The sequence below is a fragment of the Theobroma cacao genome, chromosome 7, assembly GCF_000208745.1.
Source record: "Theobroma cacao cultivar B97-61/B2 chromosome 7, Criollo_cocoa_genome_V2, whole genome shotgun sequence".
Taxonomy (NCBI): domain Eukaryota; kingdom Viridiplantae; phylum Streptophyta; class Magnoliopsida; order Malvales; family Malvaceae; genus Theobroma; species Theobroma cacao.
Window position 1 is genome coordinate 6184426 of NC_030856.1, and position 18768 is coordinate 6203193.

Below are 18768 nucleotides of genomic sequence, written 5' to 3' on the forward strand. Positions count from 1 at the left end.
GGCAAAGCCCAAGTACAGTAATTGAAATGGGTTTGTCTCCTACTATGACCATCAGGCCAAGCCCCAAATTTCCATGGATTTCTATTGAGTGGTTAGGAAAAGGTCATTCATACATGAAACTTTGCTCACTAACCCATAATTACAATATGATTCCTAGAGCATATAAATGGAATTATTCTTTTGCCCTGGTTTTCCTTCTCACTTTTAAATGCATGAAAATTTGTGGTTGGTATTATTTTTGACTCTGTTTATCACCAAAAAGAGAGAGAAAAAGGAAAACGTTTCTCATCTTTTTTTCTTACTACAAAAACCATAAACAAATTATGAAAATCCTATGAAATTAAGTAAAAAGAGGAAATAAATGTTAAATCCTCTGAAACACCCTGCAAGTTTTTTCCCGCCAAAGAGGGAAAAGCAAAAGAACTTTTAACAGATGTTCTGTTTTTCTCTGTTTCGCTACCCGTCTCCTTTAATCACTGAATTAAAACCCCACTTCAAAACCCAATTTTTTCCTCTTAATTTCTCGCGAAACCAACTTTTTACAAACTTTTTCACCACAAGAATTTCTGGGTATCCAATAAAATCCCCTGCTTGTTCTTCTTCTTCTTTGGAGGATGAGTATGACGTGGAATTGGGCCGCCTTTTGGCTCTGTTACCAGAGGAAATGAGAAGCAGAATCAGTGAACATGAACAGCTACGTGAGTTGATTGAAGTGGTTATGGATTTAGGCAGGAAACCTTTGGCTAGATTTCCGTCAGGGGATTTTGTATTATCCGATTGTCCAATCACAGTTCAGGATATTGAGCATGCTACTACTCAGGTGAATATATATATGTTTTTGTGGTTATTTGCATAATAAAATTGTTGATAAATGCTTTGGATGGTAATTAAGGAGTTTCTTTTTTCTTCTTTTTCCTCACTGAAGTGTGTTCATGAATGACTCATCAATGTCATGAAAAGTAGAGGATGGTAATTGAGGGGAGAGAAAATAAAATTTTTTTTCTTGTTGAATTGGACACGTTAAAAAATGAATATAGTTTTAAAAGAAGGGTGTTGCTTGCATCCTTTTAACAATATTCTTACTTGAGCTATGACCTCTTTCATTTGCTGGAGCATGGATTATCCCTTATTTTTGACTACTGGGCTGTAGTGTGGAATCATGTTTACTGCTTCCTAGCACCAAAATTGCAGGTTGGTGACTTTGCCATCGACAATCGAGCAGGCATCAGCCGAACATTACATCGCATTAGTGCAATCAGGAATCGGAAAGGCACAATTATTGGTTTAACTTGTCGTGTTGGTAGGGCAATATCGGGAAGTGCTGATTTATTGAGAGATTTAGTTCAAGATGGGGCTTCCTTGCTTCTCATTGGTCCTCCGGGAGTGGGGAAAACAACAATTATCAGGTTAGCCGTTTCTATCTCATACCTATTTGATAATGTTGCATCACTAGGACTGCCTTTTTCTGTTCTCATTGTTCAGTTCTTGCAAAGTTGATTTTGTGCATGTCAAACACTCAATTCTAACTAATTAGCAAGTTAGTATCTCTTTACTCAATAGAATTCTCTAAATTCTTATATTAGTAAACTGGTCATACTTCGTCATGGTCCTTGCTGAAGTAAGGTCCTGAGAGGAGTCAAGTGGAATTGTTCCTCTCCTTTACTAGTTTTACTAATAGTGGCTGCTCTCAAGACTTAAACTGGTACTTTTGAGCATGTTAGTCCAAAATTATTATTGTTAGATTAGTAACGGCTTTCAAATCTTTTGACTCAGTGAACATGTTAAATCCCATTGTACCGAAAGAGTTTTAAAATCTATGCAGACAATAGGCTGTCTTTTTTTGTCTTAATGCTGGAAATGCATTTGCATGTACACTCCTACACTTAGTCTGATCATTTATATATATGATTTTGTTGTTTGAATATATTTTTAGTGAGGGTTTATTTGTTTTATCTCTGCTGTTCCAAAAGTTGCAGTTTTGGCTACTCATGGTGGAATCTTTCCAATGGCATTGCTAGGATAACCTAAATTTCTCAAAATTGGCAGGGATATAGCTAGGATGCTTGCAAATGAATACAAGAAACGTGTGATGATTGTTGACACCTCCAATGAGATAGGTGGGGATGGCGATATACCACATGCTGGAATTGGTAATGCTCGGAGAATGCAAGTCCCTGACTCTGATATGCAACATAAGGTAGGAGCTGGTAGTGGATGATCTCATCTATCCTCTCTGGTTAATTATGGAAATTTATTTATGTTGATGTCATGATGTCGAAAAAATGTCACTTGCAATATGTTATGGTTATTAAAGTAATTTGCTTACATTCTGTAAATAAGCTTTTTCTACTTTTCCTACTGTACGTCCTTGGTCAGTAGGACTTCCTACAGCTGTGTTCATAAACATATTTCTAGGTCAAAAACTCAGTTTTTCTTCTAAAACCTTTAGAGGTAATTAATTTTGTGGTGCACTGATATGTGCCATCATTAGCCCAATTCATCCAGCATAATGCAAATAAATTTTTTCTGTTAAGACTTATGGATGTCGGAATCCTAGAAATTAGAGGAGCCCACATGCATAAATTAAGAATATTCTGCAATTGCCATATGTTAAATCAATCATTTCTACCTACCACCACTTTAAATTTTTTCTTTAGATCAGTTCACTTTTTACCTCAAGTTCTCCCCTAGTTTGTCCTATCCTTTACCACTTGTCTTCAGTGATAGAAGGACCCACCAAATGCATTTGTCCCCACAGTTAAATTGTACAATTTTATATAATGCAGGTATTGATAGAAGCAGTTGAAAATCATATGCCACAAGTGATCGTGATTGATGAAATCGGAACAAAACTTGAGGCAATGGCTGCATGCACAATTGCACAACGTGGAATTCAGCTAGTTGCCACTGCTCATGGAGTAACCATTGAGAATTTAATAATGAATCCTTCACTAGAGATCCTTATTGGGGGAATACAGGTGAGGTAGCTGCATTGAGACCAGTGTTAATTATTTACTGAGTAGCAGGGTTGCTGGCATCTTTATTCCAAGCCTTTTAAGATCATCAGTATAGGTGTCAGTGCAGATACTGTTAAATGCTTAAAAATAAACTGCATTGGTGCGTTTATGCCCTGATGGTCTCTATGTCACATGCCTTAGAATATTTCACTAGAAGATTTGTTGAAGTACAAGTGTGCTGCTATATGTCTTAGTATTGAAGGTTATGCAGCGGTTGCTACAGCTGATTGATTGAATACGTTCAGAAGCTATAATTGATTGAGCAATTGTATTTCAGATATATGGAATCAGACATTGTTGATTGTACCATCTCAAGCCTTTGCAAGATATACAGTCCAACCCTTAGTTCAACCTGTTGCATCCATCCTTTATCATAATTTTTCTTCTCTGTTCATTGACTTTTAGAAAGCTTACTAACAATTTGTTTAGGAAGGATTCTTTTATTGACTGATGTATTAAGGTAACTTTTCACTAAAATTTTGTCTTATGCTACAACTTGTTGAAAATTTGTTTTTGGTACATGGAAAAGTTATGTCCTGAATGTGAAATTTCATGGTCACTCATTCTATTCTGGTTATGAGTACTATTTTGGTTGATGGACATGCTTACTTTGATGACTAAGTTAATGCAGTGATATTGTTTCTTTCCTAAACGCAGAACATGAATTTAAAAAACATGAATGTAAAAAACAAAAGAACGAAGGGAATCTATCAGCATTTTGCAACTGGTTTTTTTGACATTTTACTTGAGAAATAAGCAAGATGAGCTCCCTATGATCCAATTAGATCTTTTCTTTGCTTTTGTTGATAGATGATAGATCTGTTGCATGGTCAACTAATCATCTAGTACAAATATGACTTTGGTATGGGGGAATGAAACACTTGAAATGAATAAGTGAGGTAACAGTGTAAAGAGGTATCAAGGCACTGGAGCTAGGAGAAATTCTTTATTTCTCACCAGCTCAATGTAACAAACTTTATTGTAAGATGTAAGGTATCGAGGCTCATGAAGTTTCATATACAGTTGTATGCTACGATATCCTCCATCCTCAAAGGATGCCGCATCTTTCTGCGTGTCTTTCTCATTTTTAATTAAATGCACGTTTCTTGTTGCAGTGTTAAGCATTTCTGTCGCGGAATTATATTGTAACAAATTCTGACAAAATCTTTTCACAGTAAATCTGTGATATGCTTAAGTTCAACATGTGGGTATAAAATGGTAAACAAGCAAAGCTGCTTTTTATGCGTGAGTTATCATCCATTGCACTTATAATTTTGTTCTTTACCTGCTGTTTTTTTGTTGAGTGCAAATTTTGGTTACTAACACATGATTTATTCTTGTCCTTTCTCATTTCACCAATGCAAAGATATTTTTATGTTTTCATAATTTTATCTTGAAATACTGGAAACTTCTGTGATCATTATACTGTCTGAGAATATAATTTGTTATAGGTTCATTATTAAATAAATAGTTTTTCAGAGTGTGACTCTAGGGGATGAAGAAGCAAATCGAAGGGGTGTCCAGAAAACTGTGCTGGAGAGGAAAGGTCCATCAACATTTAGTTGTGGTGTGGAGATTGTTTCTAAGACTGAGTTACGTGTTCACCGCTGCCTTGAAGCAACAGTTGACGCTGTTCTCTCTGGTGGGTTTTTTTTTTTAAAATTATTATTATTTATAGTGGGTTCCTAGAAAAATCAAAGAGGGCAATCCAGGATATTTTCAGACATTGGTGATGCATTGGTGTATGTCGTTCTTTCTCTGGTGTGAAGGTCATTTTCCTTGTGTTGAAATCCGTAAGATGAACTCTCAGGGGCTAGAAGTGACCTCACAGACTTCTACTGATATCAGCTCTGACAAGAAAGATGTAGTAGTTGCTCGAGATCTACTAGAGATTAGCGATGGAAAAATTGGCAATAATCAATTACCTCCTGAACTTTCTTCAAACATGGCTGAGGATTCTTTGGAAGACTGGGCTTTACTTCGTTTGTATGTCTATGGGGTAAGTCATCTCAACATCATACGTTAACGTTGCCATTTTGATTTATAATTTAAGGTTGTGTTTAGTGAGTTTATGAAGTTAACATGTATTCAGTATTTGACATTACCTGTAATGTTCACTCAAATCCTAGTTTTGATTAACTAGGTATGACCTAGATGTTGATGGGTTCAAAGCTAAGTCAAACGACCTTTTAACTTATGCTCAATAGATTTGACTGCATGATATTTTATTAGTTTTAATAGCCACTTTAGTCATTTGTGTTTGGATATTTATATAGACATGACATGTAATGTGATAACAAATGTCATCAAAATCATAAAGATATAATGTCTCAGTCAAAGCTCTCTTAGTTCTGATTGTCAGTAGTTGCAGCAGTTTTAAATAATGTGAAAGTATTACATATGGAACTGACAGAATGATCAGTTATTCTAGATCCCAGAGGCAAGTGTGATACAAGGACTTAAAAAGTTGAAAATGGATGCTGCAGTTCAATTAACTGATAATATCAGTGAGGCAAATGCAATTCTTGCTCTGCTTTCAAAGCTTAGGAAGAACTCTGGGATTCAAGCTGCAGCTAGATCTCATCACATACCTGTCTACGTGGCCAAGGTGAATACTACCTTCTTGGTTAGTGTCAGTTGTACTTCCACATCATCAAAGTTCTGGTGTGAATCAGTTGTTTCTTTTCTTGTAGACAAGCTCATTGATGCAGATAACAAAAGCCATAGAGGCATTAAAACATGGTTATCCATATAGATTGAAGAATCCTGGATCAGAAGATGAAATGAATATTTTGGAGAAGGTTGATGCCTTAGAGGTAAAGACTGATACTTTTTCCTGTTAAAAGTTTATGCTCTCTAAAAGGAAGTATAACTTTTGCAAGTGGAATGGTTACAGCTTGCAAGAGAGTGATTAGAACTTTGTTCTGTAATCTCTTTCAGCCCTTTCTAGTGGTTTAGGGTTTTTTTATTTTTTTTTTATGCTGAAAATTCACGCAGGGTCCAACTATCCTATTAAATTTTATTAATTACGAAATAAAAAGTACAAAGGAGGAGACCTAAATCGTGATCATAAGAAAGTTTCGGAGAAGCACCTAGAGTAAGAAAAATCATTTTACGTGCATAACTTTTTATACTACAGTAAAACAAATATTCTTTATTATTACATTGAGATAATAAACTAAAGTAAAATTTAAAACAGGAAATGAAAATAAGAAAAGCACTTAGAGTGGAGTGTTTCATTTTATGACCATATTTTTTACTATCGTCATAAAATTGAAACACTTTCATATTACAAAAATCTATGTGAATAACAACAGAAGAAAAATAAATTAGGAGTATTACTCCTTTACATTCATTTGAAGCGAACATAAGGTAAACTAACTTTATCTAATTTAAGAATATCTTTAAGCTGACCTTTTGCTTATGAAAATACTTGCAAGTTTTGGTGCGTATGCCCTTGATTTGAGAGATGGTCTGCTGCCTGGTTTCCTTATCTATGGATATGCAAGTTCTAGTGGTTCAGGTTTAGCCAGAATATACTTTTGAGCAGGTTTACCAATCATTTTTCCAGAAACCTTCAAATAGGTTAATGAGAAGTTTATTTTTCAATGGGGGCAGTCCATCCCTGTAGATATGCATCAAATCAGTTCATTGTACTCCCATACAATTGCACTCCTTAAATTTGTTCTCTACATTACAGGAGGCAAGAATAGCCATTGAACAGGTAGTAATCCTGAAAGGGAAACCTGTGGAACTACTCTCGAGACCGCCCCACATTATGTCTGTACAAGTAGAGCTCATTCAGAAATACCAACTACAGTCAGAGAAAGTTGTCAAAGGGTCAGAGGTACGTCTACGTGTCCTCCCATTTCAGCTTACAACGAGTGAGGACGTCGAGAACTCAAGTGAGAACATTGATGCAAATGAGGGTGACAATTTTGGCAGTTACGGCGCAAATGGTTCCCCACGCAGTGTGGACAGGTTACCTCTCCTGCCTGATTAATTAGTCGTCAGCATGTGTCATACATTGAACATTGCCACAGTCGTTAGTTTTCTAGCAGCTTCACATGTTCTTGCATGGAGGCCTGCAATGCATTCCTTTAGATTTTGCTGGTTTCTGTTGGATGTCTTAATATCAGAAAAACGAAATGACTGGAATATCATTACATGGTTGATTATCTGGATTCTTTGATCTCTTTCTCTTTCTTTAACTAATGTAAATCTGTTGATGGTTGATCCGTTTGGAACTACGGCAAAAGCAAATCCCAACAGTTCCATTGTCGTATGCAAAGATATAAATAGAGAAGTGAAGGAATATGTACCAAAAGAACTGCAAGAAACTTAATTTTTATTTATATATTGAAGATCATAAACTGGTTTTCAAGTTCTATTAATCGCTATCTTCAACATAGGTCTGACTAAAGATAAATTTCGGAGGTGGAACTGGATTTATCTGACCAGGGGGGCCATGGCTCTCCGGTGGCCTCGGAGGATTCTCCAGAGGATCGACTACGGCACCATTGTTTTCCTGTTAGAACAAGATATCAAAATAAATAATATATATATATATNTATCAAATATAAAATTAAATAATATATATATATATATATATATATATATATATATATATGTGTGTGTGTATACGCGTTCATGTACATACAAAATTTGATTAATTTACAAAAGTTTTCATGACGGTTTCATCAATCTTAATATCAATATTTCTCGACACATGTAGATGATCGCCTTTGAAAACTCTTGCTTTGGTACCTGAACATATTACAATAACAATTCTTTAGTGATCATTAAAGTGACAAGTACCATCAATAAGAGAATTGCTTTGAATGCAAGAAATTAAGTCAGAAGACAGCATGACTCTACCTGTATTGAAGAGCATGAATAACTGGAGAGAAATTGCCAATAACAAAACCAACCATTTGGAACCCATGGGAATTGGAAATAAGCAATTCTTTTTCATTTGCCAGTAGAAAAACACAGTAGTACCCCCATTTTATAGCAGTCTGACCTCTATCATTTTATGAAGGTACATTCAACATGTACAATACCCAAAAGAAGAAACTAAGCCTAATTTTTGGGAACAAAAGAAAAGAAAAGGGAATTATTTTGGCAATACCAAAAATAAAATGTTTTTGCTTGTAATTTTGTGGTTATTATTGTTTATTATTACATAACCGAATCCTATCGTATCCTTAACATTTATTTCTTTGTGTCATTTCTATGTAAATCAACAACGATTATGATAAGACTGACCTTATTGTAAAGTCAAATAATAAAAAAAAAATAACAAAAAACTTGTAAAATAGGTTAACAACTAAATAATGTGTGTAGTATATAACCTTATCTATTTTATGTTAAATATTATGTAATTTTTATTTTTAGTCTCACACTTTTAAGTTAAAATATAAAAATATTATTTTTGACATTAAACATTATATTTAATTACTTTAATTTGGTTAAATTTATTACTTTCAAATATTTTAATGTTATATTATAATTTAAAGATAAAAAGAATTATCCAATTTAATGTTAACTTTATAATTATATAATTATAAGTAACATTAATATTTAATAGTAATATACATATCATTAACATTCAGACCTGATCTGTCCTGATGGCATTCTGGAAGTGATGGCCAGAAGATGTGATCCAACCAATGGTTGAGTTCCACCTTCTTGAGATCTTAGTAATTTTTTTGTTTAAAAATGATTGATTAGAAATTTTACGTCAATTTTTATATATTTATGTTAATAATATAAACAAGATAATTTTAATAATATGTTTTTTGCATCCTTTTTCTTTACATTAGTGGTTTACCAATTTTAATTTTACAGCATAAAATTTTTTAATTTATTATGTTAGAAATCTTACTAACTAATTTGAAAGGATACAAATTATTTGAACATATATTAAAAATATAAAAAATTGATTTTTCATTTAAATTATTAAAATACAACATTTTATGTTAATTCTTATACATTTAGATTAAGAATATACAAATTCAAATTAAAAATATGATATATTTTACGTTAATTCTATACATTTACATTAATAATATATAAATTTAAATTAAACATATGTGATAAAAAAAATCTTGTTTTGCATTGTCTCAATCATACGAATGGCTCTTCTATAATCCGTAAGGTAGTTTTGCTGGCTTTGACTTTGTATATATAAACCTTACTGTATGCCATTTAATAGGTCATATATACATATATTTTGCATTTAATACTCCCAAAGTAATTTTCAAATGGATTCCATTCATATATTTTATCTTGCCTTGATTTTTAATCTTGCATGTCTAATTTAATTATAAACTTTTCCTAATAAAATCATGCAAATTATGAAGATCTTTGAATCAATTCACCCTCTCTTCCTGCTTCTTTTCCATAACCAAAAATTAGTAGATTTTATGTCCATGTGTCCATATATTTATATATAAAAAAAATAGTAAATTGCATCTTAAACTTTTGCTTGATTCTTGATTTTTAGAGATTGAGATATTTAGAGATTCTAATCATAGATAATATAATACATGTTTCAATTTTTTATCAAATCTTAGAACAGTTATAAGTGTGGACGTTGTACACCCTATTAGATTAACTTTTTGAAGAGACAATAATGTATCCGTGACAAAATGATATCAAGTGTTTCAAAAGGAAGTACGTTCGGTATTTTAAACTCACATCAAGCAAATAATATCAAATGCTTTAATATAAGTGTGAGTGCTGCACATCTTAATAAAAATCCATGATTTGTGACAAAATGATATCAAACGTTTCAAAAGGAAGTATGTAATGTACTTTAAGTTTTTTTTTTAATATAATTGAGAAAAAAGAGATTCAAACCCTACTCTTTAGATCGGAGATAATGCACTAATAAATGAGTCAAAAAGCTTAGTATAAATAATGTACCTTAAGCTCTTATAAAGAAAATAAGAGATTTTGAAAAAAAATTATAAACATGAATATTACTCATCTTATTATATTAATTTTTCATAGAGAAATAATGATGTCGTGGCATATGCAGAAACCATCTGTTTTCAATAAGTGAAAAAGGAAGTCAACAATTTAACTATGGTAAGAAAATATTTATTTATATTTATTGTATCTCCACTTTGTGTCACACAATGAATTAGTTTATTTTTCATTTCTTGTCAACTAAATTAATAATTTCAATAAAAAGATGAAAGGAAAGTGTATTTCCATCTATTCACATATATTGTTTTCCTTCAAAAATCATTTATTTTTTAAACTTTCTCTTTTGCATTTCAATGTACCGGACTATCGGGAATACAAACCAAACCAAGTAAATAATAATAATAAAAAAAAGATAAGAGAAAAAGGTTTTTATCTTACCAAATTATGCAAATGTTGTCCATAAACTGTTCTGCAGCAAAAATGAACAACATTTCATATGAAGCAACAGTAATTTCAAATTAAATATTAAGAGAACATTGTTCATCCTTTGACTTGAGGAAATTAGGATAGATTAAGTTACATCAACACTGATGGCAGCGGCGGCGGCGGCAGAGGAAGTGGATAAATGAGAGGGCCTGACCCTTTCCTGACCGGTGGCTTTGGAGGTTTATGCAATGAATCTATTGCAGCAGAAGGCGGCGGCGGCGGAGGAAGTGGATTAATGTGGGGGCCTGACCCTTCCCTGACCAGTGGCCTTGGAGGTTTACCCAATGGAACTATTGTAGCAGCAGCAGCATCACCTTCCTGTCTTATAAAACATGCACAAAGTCAATGAGTAACTCTTTAAATTAAAAAGTTATTTATTATTAAATTAAACATTCAAATATTAAAATTATGTACATAAAATATATACATATATTTTTTATGAATCAAAATAACAAAGAATTGAACCTCAATAGATCGTGACAGCAAAACAACTCTACCACGTAAAATACATACATATAAATAATTTCGTAGACTTACTCAGATTTTCAGTGAGCTTTTGTAGGGAATTTTTCTTGCAACACCTAAACATTTTATGATAATAATGCTTTAGTGATCATTAAAGTGACAAATACCATCAATAAGAAAAAGCAAGAAAATCAGAAGACAGCATGAAAACCTGTATTGAAGAGGATGAATAACTGGAGAGAAATTGCCAATAACAAAACCAACCAACCGGAATCCATGAGAATTGGCAATAAGCAATTCTTTTGCAATTACCAACCCCATCTTATAGCTGTCTGCTCTCTGTCATTTATGAAGGAACATTGAATTTGTACAAGGCAAGTTAGTTTGGCAATACCAAAAATAGTAAAATGGTTTCCTTTTAGTTCTGGTGGTTACTATTAAAAAGTTTGGTAAGTTACTTTTACCCCAATCTTACCCCTTCTTTTAACATTTATTTCTTTGTGCAATTTCTGATGTAAATCTTTTTCCACCTCATTCTAGCAAGAACATAGGTTTTGCCATTTATATATATACATATATTTTCCATTTAATACTCTCCCCAAAGTAATTAATTTTCAATCCATTCCTTCCATATAAATTCTCTTGCTTTGATTTTTAATTTTGCATGCGTAGTTGAATTATAAAATTTTGGCATAATACTCAATTAAGTTTTTAAATTATTTAAGAAAATTCAAATAAATTTTTATTTTTTATTGCATTCAATCAAGTTCATGTATTTTTATTTTCAATCAAAAAAACCATTATGATTAATAATTGACTAATTATCATTAGTTAAAATACCACTTATCAGTTTATATCTATATGACACTAAAATGACGTTGATGTAGAGGCTGAAAAATAACACATTGTTATGTATAATATCAAATTAGCATGTCACGTCATGATCAATTATGATATGCTAGCATGTTATATTATCATTAATTATGATATGTTAGAACGCCAGACTAATGTCATGAATATATAATGATAAATAGTATTTTAATTAAGTTAATTATTAATCATAGGGATTTATTTTACAATAACTTATTAGGTTCAAAAATATAATAGCTCGATTGAATACAATAAAAATATAAGAACTTATTTGAACTTTTTTGAATAATTTAAGAGCTTTTTTAAATATTATGTCTAAAATTTTCCTAATAAAATCATGCAAATTATGAATTTAATTTCCATGTGTCCATGTATTTATAAACAAAAAATTAATAAATTGCATCTGAACATATAATTATACATGTAAATCCTATTACATCTGAACAAAAAATTAATAATTTGTTAATTATATAAATCCGCTTGCAAAATTTTAAAATACCATCATTTATGCATGAAATAATTAAAAAAATTATATTATTGATGATTTCTCAAATTTATTAGTAATTAAATAAACATAATTTTCCTAGCAAGACTGCCAATATATAAAGCCTTGACTCTTATCCTTCGTTATTCACTGTAGGAAATCAACAGTTTTTCATTAGATAAAAAGGAAGTGATCAACAATTTGATTATATTGTGAGAATATATATATATATATATATATATNCTATAGTATATATATATATATATATAATATATATTATATTATATATGTAACTTTATTTGTTGAAAAATTCACAAAACTTCAATTAATTTATTGAGAAAAATAAAGAGATATTGATATGATTAAATTTTAACCTGTATATGTATCTTCAACGATGAATTTTAAGAATTACTTAAGAAAATTGTACATAAATTGTTGAGTCTATATTTAACGTGATAAGGTGATCTATTCAATAATTTTTTGAATTCAATAAACATGATAAGTTTAATATTCGTTGATATGATAATAATATCTTTGGATTATACGTTATAATGGTGATCCATTATTTTTAGGCAATTTAATCCATTTGGTTTATATTCTGCTCTTTTTGACTTAATTTTTCAATTGCTATATCATTGGCTAAAATCATGCAAATCCTATCGCTTTGAAAAAATTTTCATTTTAAAACAATAACCCCATTTTAATTTTTTACTATATTTATTCATTCATTTATTAAAAAGGTATAATTTAAGGGATAAAATCGGAAAACCTCACTCCAATTATTGTAAAAGGACACTTATTTGATCCAAACAAAAACTTATTTGAATTTTTTCAAAAATAATTTAGAACTATTTTCAAGTATTGAACAGTATCTCAATAGATAACAAAAAGAGGAAATATAATATCTGTCCAACTCAAATAATGAATCTGAAACCAACCTTATAACAACATTTTTATAGTATAATATTTTATAGTTATAGGCCATATATACTATAAATTAGCTTTGATCCAAAGGCTCAATTTTTCTATGTGGAGTCGGTTAGTGTTAGACATAATCTGACCTAAAATAATAAACCAATTTTCTTTTCCAGCCATAAACTTGAAAGTATGGTGTTCTTTCCATAATCCCATAAGCCATGAGCTTAAAGAAATATTTTCCGAATTCTCAAATCCTCTTGATTAAATTCATAGCTTTTTAGCGTGCAACCTTTAGCACTTTCAAGACATAAGTTCATGTTATATATATTTACATAATATTTAAAAGGTAATTTTTTTTCTTTTATTTGTCAGATAAATTGGTTGTACAAGTTTGTCGGATTTCGGAAATTTAATATTGAGAAAGTAAAACAATTGACATCGACAAAAAAAATATTACTAATATTTAAGAAATAGTTAAAGTTTTGATTTGGTAAAGAGAAAAAAGTGTAAATATAAAAAACATTATACTTACAAAAGTTAGAATATGTTTACTTAAATAGAAAAATATATTATTGATGCAGTTTTTTTATATTTTAAGTATTAAGAGAATTAAAAAAAAAATTATTCTTCTATTGTGTTAAATCAAACTTATATACTTTTATTTTGGATTAAATAGACTCTTAAGATTAATAGTTGATTAATTGTTATTAGTCAAAATGTCACTGGTCATTTTATGTTTACTTGACACTAACATAAAAGGTGAAAAATACTATGTATATATGTTATAATGCCATATCAACATTGTAGACACCCATTTAAAAAAAATAAAATAATAAAAATAAAAATTAAAAAAAATTAATTAAAAAAAAAAGAACAGAGAAGTGAAAAGACTGAACGTTTGTTCAGCCTCCCTGTCTCGTCACCTCCAACTACTTGCTCAGGCTTGCTTGTGCCAAGAGCCCTGCGAAAATCAAATGATTGCACTCTTGAGATTATCCAAAATTTTAGACAATCTGGATCTTTTAAAATTTAGGCAAATTCAACAACAAGGGGGGCAGATTTTGAAAAAACAAGAGAGAAAACGTTTCAAAAAAAAAAGTCTAGATCCAACCAAAAATTTCCATTTTCAAACAGTAGCAACAACAAAAACCACAAATCAGATCCAAAGATCCTAAATTCTACCAGCAAATAACCTTAGCCACAATAACAACAATAAACCAAAATCAATCAAAAGATAAAAAAAAGCACATAAAAAAAGAAAAGAGAGAAAAATCAGTGGTTTCGGGTAGTGTAAAAAAATTGTGATTTGGTGGGTATGGTAGGCAGGCGGTGAAAGGAGAGAGAGATAGTGGGTGGTCGACGGAACAAAGGGGGAAACTATTGGGGGTTTAGATCTGTCGATTTGCGACAGAGAAAGGGAGATTTGGGATCTGGGTTCGCTGATCTTCGACGGTATGAAGAGTGTAGGAGAGCTGATGACAGAGAAAGGGAGATTTGGGATCTAGGATCGCCGATCTGCGACTGTAGGGAATAGAGAAGAAGTCGTCGACCGGCTAAAAAAAAAAGAAAAAGAGAGAAGTCACCGACTGACTAAAAGGAAAAGGAGAGAGGGAGAAGAGAGAGAGAAGGAGAAGTGGAGTAGTTGGACGGTCTAGAGAGAAGGTAGAGAAAGTATTTTTTAGAGAGAGAAAGTAAAGAGTGAAAGTGAAGAGGGAAAGAGGGAAAAATAGTTTAAATAGCTAGGTTTTGGGGTTTCAAAATGGTGTCGTTTCAGAGTTAAAAATTTCGAAGGAGAAAGTGTTAAAACGACGTCGTTTAGAAGGGTTTTTGAAGCACCAAGCTGTGCGTTTTGAAAGAAGCTTGCTGGGGCTTTGGTGAGCTGCTGCGGCCCTTCACAGCCAAGGCACTCTTGGGCTAGTCTGAGCCCAAAACAAGTAAAGCTCTATCCTTGTTGTTGGGTTTGATTTTGTTTATTGGGGCTTACCCACTTGTAATCCAAGAAAATTTAGTGTTTAAAATTTTGTTGAATAATTCAAAAAAAATTAATTTAGGAAAGGAAATATATAAAATACACATATGTATAAAAAAGATATTTAGTCATAGAAAAAATTCGCCTAAGCGAGGACTAAAAATAGTATTAAAATGGGTCATTACATCAAAAGGAGTTAAGTAGATAAATGTAAATGAAATATGTTTTAATAATAAGAATGAGTTAAGTATGTGATAGCAATAAAATATTTAATTACTCAAATTTATACACATACAAGTATGTGCAGAAAATAAAGAATGTAATGTAGTAAAAATTATATATATAGAAAAATGCAATAATCATTTTGGGATCGATGATAGGATGTCCATTCGGAACGCGAGAAGTCGCAATTTCGAGTAAATTTTCCTAGGTTTGGAATTTCGATTAGGACCCCACCAGTATGATGGGAGGGTCCTGATTTGGAATTTCGATATTTCTAATTTTAAGCAAATAATAAAAAAAACCTTGAATATATTTAATCACCAATTAATCAAAATCTATAAGTAAAAGAAATGAGAAATTAATAAATTTGTTAATCATAATAATACAAAAATGGATAAAATACACATGCATAAATAACAATGATTACGAAGAATAAAAAATATATGTGGTCTAAGACTATGATTTTAGGGGAATTTTATATAGTAAAATGAATAAATACAAACATGGTAAAATATATGACGAAATAGAAATGGTTATAAAAATAATAAACAAATGTAAAATATTTGGTCATGATAAATAATATCAAAGGAAAGTATTAAATAAGAAACGAATATTGAATTTACGGAGTATGTCGCGTATCATGGTTGCATTGTTAAATGTCATGGCATATATATATATTCTGTATACGGGTATAAATCCCGATGATGGGACTTTTCGAAAAAGCTTACAAATATGAGTTTCTCTGATAAATTCCCTAGGTAAGAAGGTATCCCCGGATCCCACCAGTACGATGAGAGGGCTTGGGAAACATCTTTAATAAAAAGCTTTTGTTCGCATTAGGATTTGCATTCATGAAAACACTGTTTTTTCTTACTTGCAAACGACTATCCCGATGATGGGATATACCTTGTAAGCTTGCGAAAGGTGAGTTTCTAAGGTATTTCTCTTGGTGAGAGAATACTCCCGGATCCCATCAGTATGATGGGCGGATTCGAAAAGTACGTTCAATAAAAGATTTTTTTTGAGGTTATTTCGATTTTATACCATGCATTTCACGATTGCATCATGTGTACGCCAAACTCGTAAAATATTTTGACTTGATTAATGGAATAAAAGATAAATTAAATAAATAACAATTAAGGAAACATGAGAATAAAATTAATGGTTAAGATAATATATGATTAAATGATACCGTTCATGGAACAGGCGTCACGGGGGTGCTAACCCTTCCCTATGCGTAACTGTACTCCCGAACCAACTCTAAANTTTTAAATAATAAATAAATAAAACATAAATAAAATAATTTCTATTGTCATAAAATCAAATTTAATTTCTCTTTTTATCACTTCTTTTAATCCAAATAATAAATGAAGTTTGCTCAAGTTAATTTCTTTTCTGTTGATAAATTAGTCCCCCGCCAATAAAAAGCAATAATTTTTTTTTCTCATTTTCTATAATAATAGCATGCAGATGATCACTTATTTATTTATACTTTTCAGGTGACCTTTTCAGCACTTATCTTGAAGCTCATATTCCTAGTACAAATTTGTCAGTGAAGAAAAAAAATAAATTAAACCCATTATTTTCTGCTTTTTTGCCTTTAAAGTGGGCATTTGACTGATAGACTATGGAAGAAATTGTTGTCGACTACTGATAGCTAACAAGAGTCAATTCCAAAAGCCACCCAACAAAAAGGATAAATATTATCATATAGTACAATGTTTTCTTTTAATTGCCAATTTAATAAATTAATTTCCCAAGGTTTTGTTGCCTTATCCCAATAAAATAATACAAGATTAGTGGCCCAAAAGCATGCTTAAGTGTCACTAACCGAAGCTAATTGTCACTTTGGAATCACTAAACAGCAGGTTAAGGAAGTGTCGAAGTGCTCACATGCCAAGAACTAATTAAATTTATTAGGTCAAAACCATTGTTTATACATTTATTGAAATATGTAAATGTAACTTTATTTGCTGAAAAATTCACAAAACTTCAATTAATTTATTGAGAAACAATAAAGAGATATTGATATGATTAAATTTTAACCTGTATATGTATCTTCAACGATGAATTTTAAAAATTACTCAAAAAAATTGTACATAAATTCTCAAGTCTATATTTGATGTGATAAGATGATCTATTCAAAAATTTTTCGAATTCAATAAACATGATAAGTTTAATATTCATTGATATGATAATAATATCTTTGGATTATACGTTATAATGCCGATCCAATATTTTTAGGCAATTTAATCAATTTGGTTTATATTCTGCTCTTTTTAACTTAATTTTTCAATTGCTATATTATTGGCTAAAATCATCCAAATCCTCTCGCTTTCAAAAATTTCATTCTAAAACAATAACCCCATTTTAATTTTTTACTATATTTATTCATTCATTTATTAAATAGGTATAATTTAAGGGATAAAATCCAAAAATCTCTCTCCAATCATTGTAAAAGACACTATAAAAGGTATCATTTAAGTAGCGTTTGGTATTTTACAATGTAATATGATTACAAGTAATATAATTGCAAGTAATGTGATTGCAAGCAATGTGATTGTAGGGAAGATAACATTGCAGTGTTTGGTATATAAGTAATTTAATAATTAAAATGCAAAGAAGATAACATTGCAGTATTTGATTTACAAGTACTTTACTAAGAATGTAATGTTAATTTTCAAAACTACCCCTATTTATTAAAATACAAGTTTAACATGTATTTTTTTTATTGTTAATTTTTATAAAATGGTCATTTTTAAATATATTTTATTTTTCATTTCTTATTACAAGTATATATTTTATTTTTATTTTTAATATAATTTCTTATATTGCATATTTTATTTTAAATTTTTTCTTTAGAAGATAATATTTTATTTTTATTTCTTAATACGTTTTATATGTATACATTAATGCGATAGCTTCCTCTCTTGTAACCAATAGCAAATTGGCAACAAAATACCCATAATTCTCAATCTCCAATTAATTTTTTCTGAAAATATCATAAATTCAAAATAATTTGCTATCAAGCTAAAACAAAATATCAAGCATAACATCACCAAAACATATTACGTAGTTTACAAAATGCAGCTCTATCTATTCTAATATTTTCAATGCATGTTAAATCAGAGTCAAACACTATTCTCCTAAAATTCAATTACCTAATAATATGTCTCCTATAAGTACTAGTTTTGGATCTTTTACGCTTTCTAGTATACTTTAAAATATGATAACATCCTTAAACCAAAGTATTAGCTAAAAGTATCATGTTGAACAGCTCAGTGGCTAATACAATAACAGACATGATCGTTGCAGTTTGCTCTTGAGCAAACCCTTCCATTGTGTGAACTAACAATATAAAAAAATAATAAAAATAATGAAATATAAACATTATATAAAAA

At 30.6% G+C, this 18768-nt stretch overlaps 2 protein-coding genes and 1 long non-coding RNA gene across 3 annotated transcripts; 1 reads left to right on the forward strand and 2 right to left on the reverse strand.

Moving 5' to 3' along the window:
• On the forward strand, positions 201–7209 carry LOC18594128 (uncharacterized protein ycf45). The gene is made up of 9 exons (XM_018125157.1): positions 201–820; positions 1192–1406; positions 2047–2197; positions 2787–2978; positions 4497–4659; positions 4787–5016; positions 5449–5625; positions 5711–5833; positions 6718–7209. Exons 1-9 carry the CDS (start codon positions 434–436, stop codon positions 7018–7020), a joined length of 1941 nt encoding a protein of 646 aa, XP_017980646.1. The 5' UTR covers positions 201–433; the 3' UTR covers positions 7021–7209.
• LOC18594129 lies at positions 7354–8014 on the reverse strand. Its single transcript, XM_007021594.2, has 3 exons — positions 7896–8014; positions 7696–7784; positions 7354–7545 (listed from the first exon to the last, which is right to left on the reverse strand). The coding sequence occupies exons 1-3, from the start codon at positions 7990–7992 to the stop codon at positions 7408–7410; spliced, it is 324 nt and encodes a 107-aa protein (XP_007021656.1). The 5' UTR covers positions 7993–8014; the 3' UTR covers positions 7354–7407.
• On the reverse strand, positions 10287–11208 carry LOC18594130. Its single transcript, XR_001928765.1, has 3 exons — positions 11116–11208; positions 10977–11020; positions 10287–10757 (listed from the first exon to the last, which is right to left on the reverse strand). It is a non-coding gene; the product is annotated as an uncharacterized LOC18594130 (long non-coding RNA).

Coding starts and splice junctions, on each gene's coding strand:
- LOC18594128 (XM_018125157.1), top strand. CDS start 434: ATGTTCTGTTTTTCTCTGTTTCGCTACCCGTCTCCTTTAATCACTGAA. Junction 5,626..5,710: donor TACCTGTCTACGTGGCCAAG/GTGAATACTACC, acceptor CTTTTCTTGTAG/ACAAGCTCATTGATGCAGAT. Junction 5,834..6,717: donor AGAAGGTTGATGCCTTAGAG/GTAAAGACTGAT, acceptor TCTACATTACAG/GAGGCAAGAATAGCCATTGA.
- LOC18594129 (XM_007021594.2), bottom strand. CDS start 7,992: ATGAAAAAGAATTGCTTATTTCCAATTCCCATGGGTTCCAAATGGTTG. Junction 7,785..7,895: donor ATTCATGCTCTTCAATACAG/GTAGAGTCATGC, acceptor TAATATGTTCAG/GTACCAAAGCAAGAGTTTTC. Junction 7,546..7,695: donor AAACCGTCATGAAAACTTTT/GTAAATTAATCA, acceptor TTGTTCTAACAG/GAAAACAATGGTGCCGTAGT.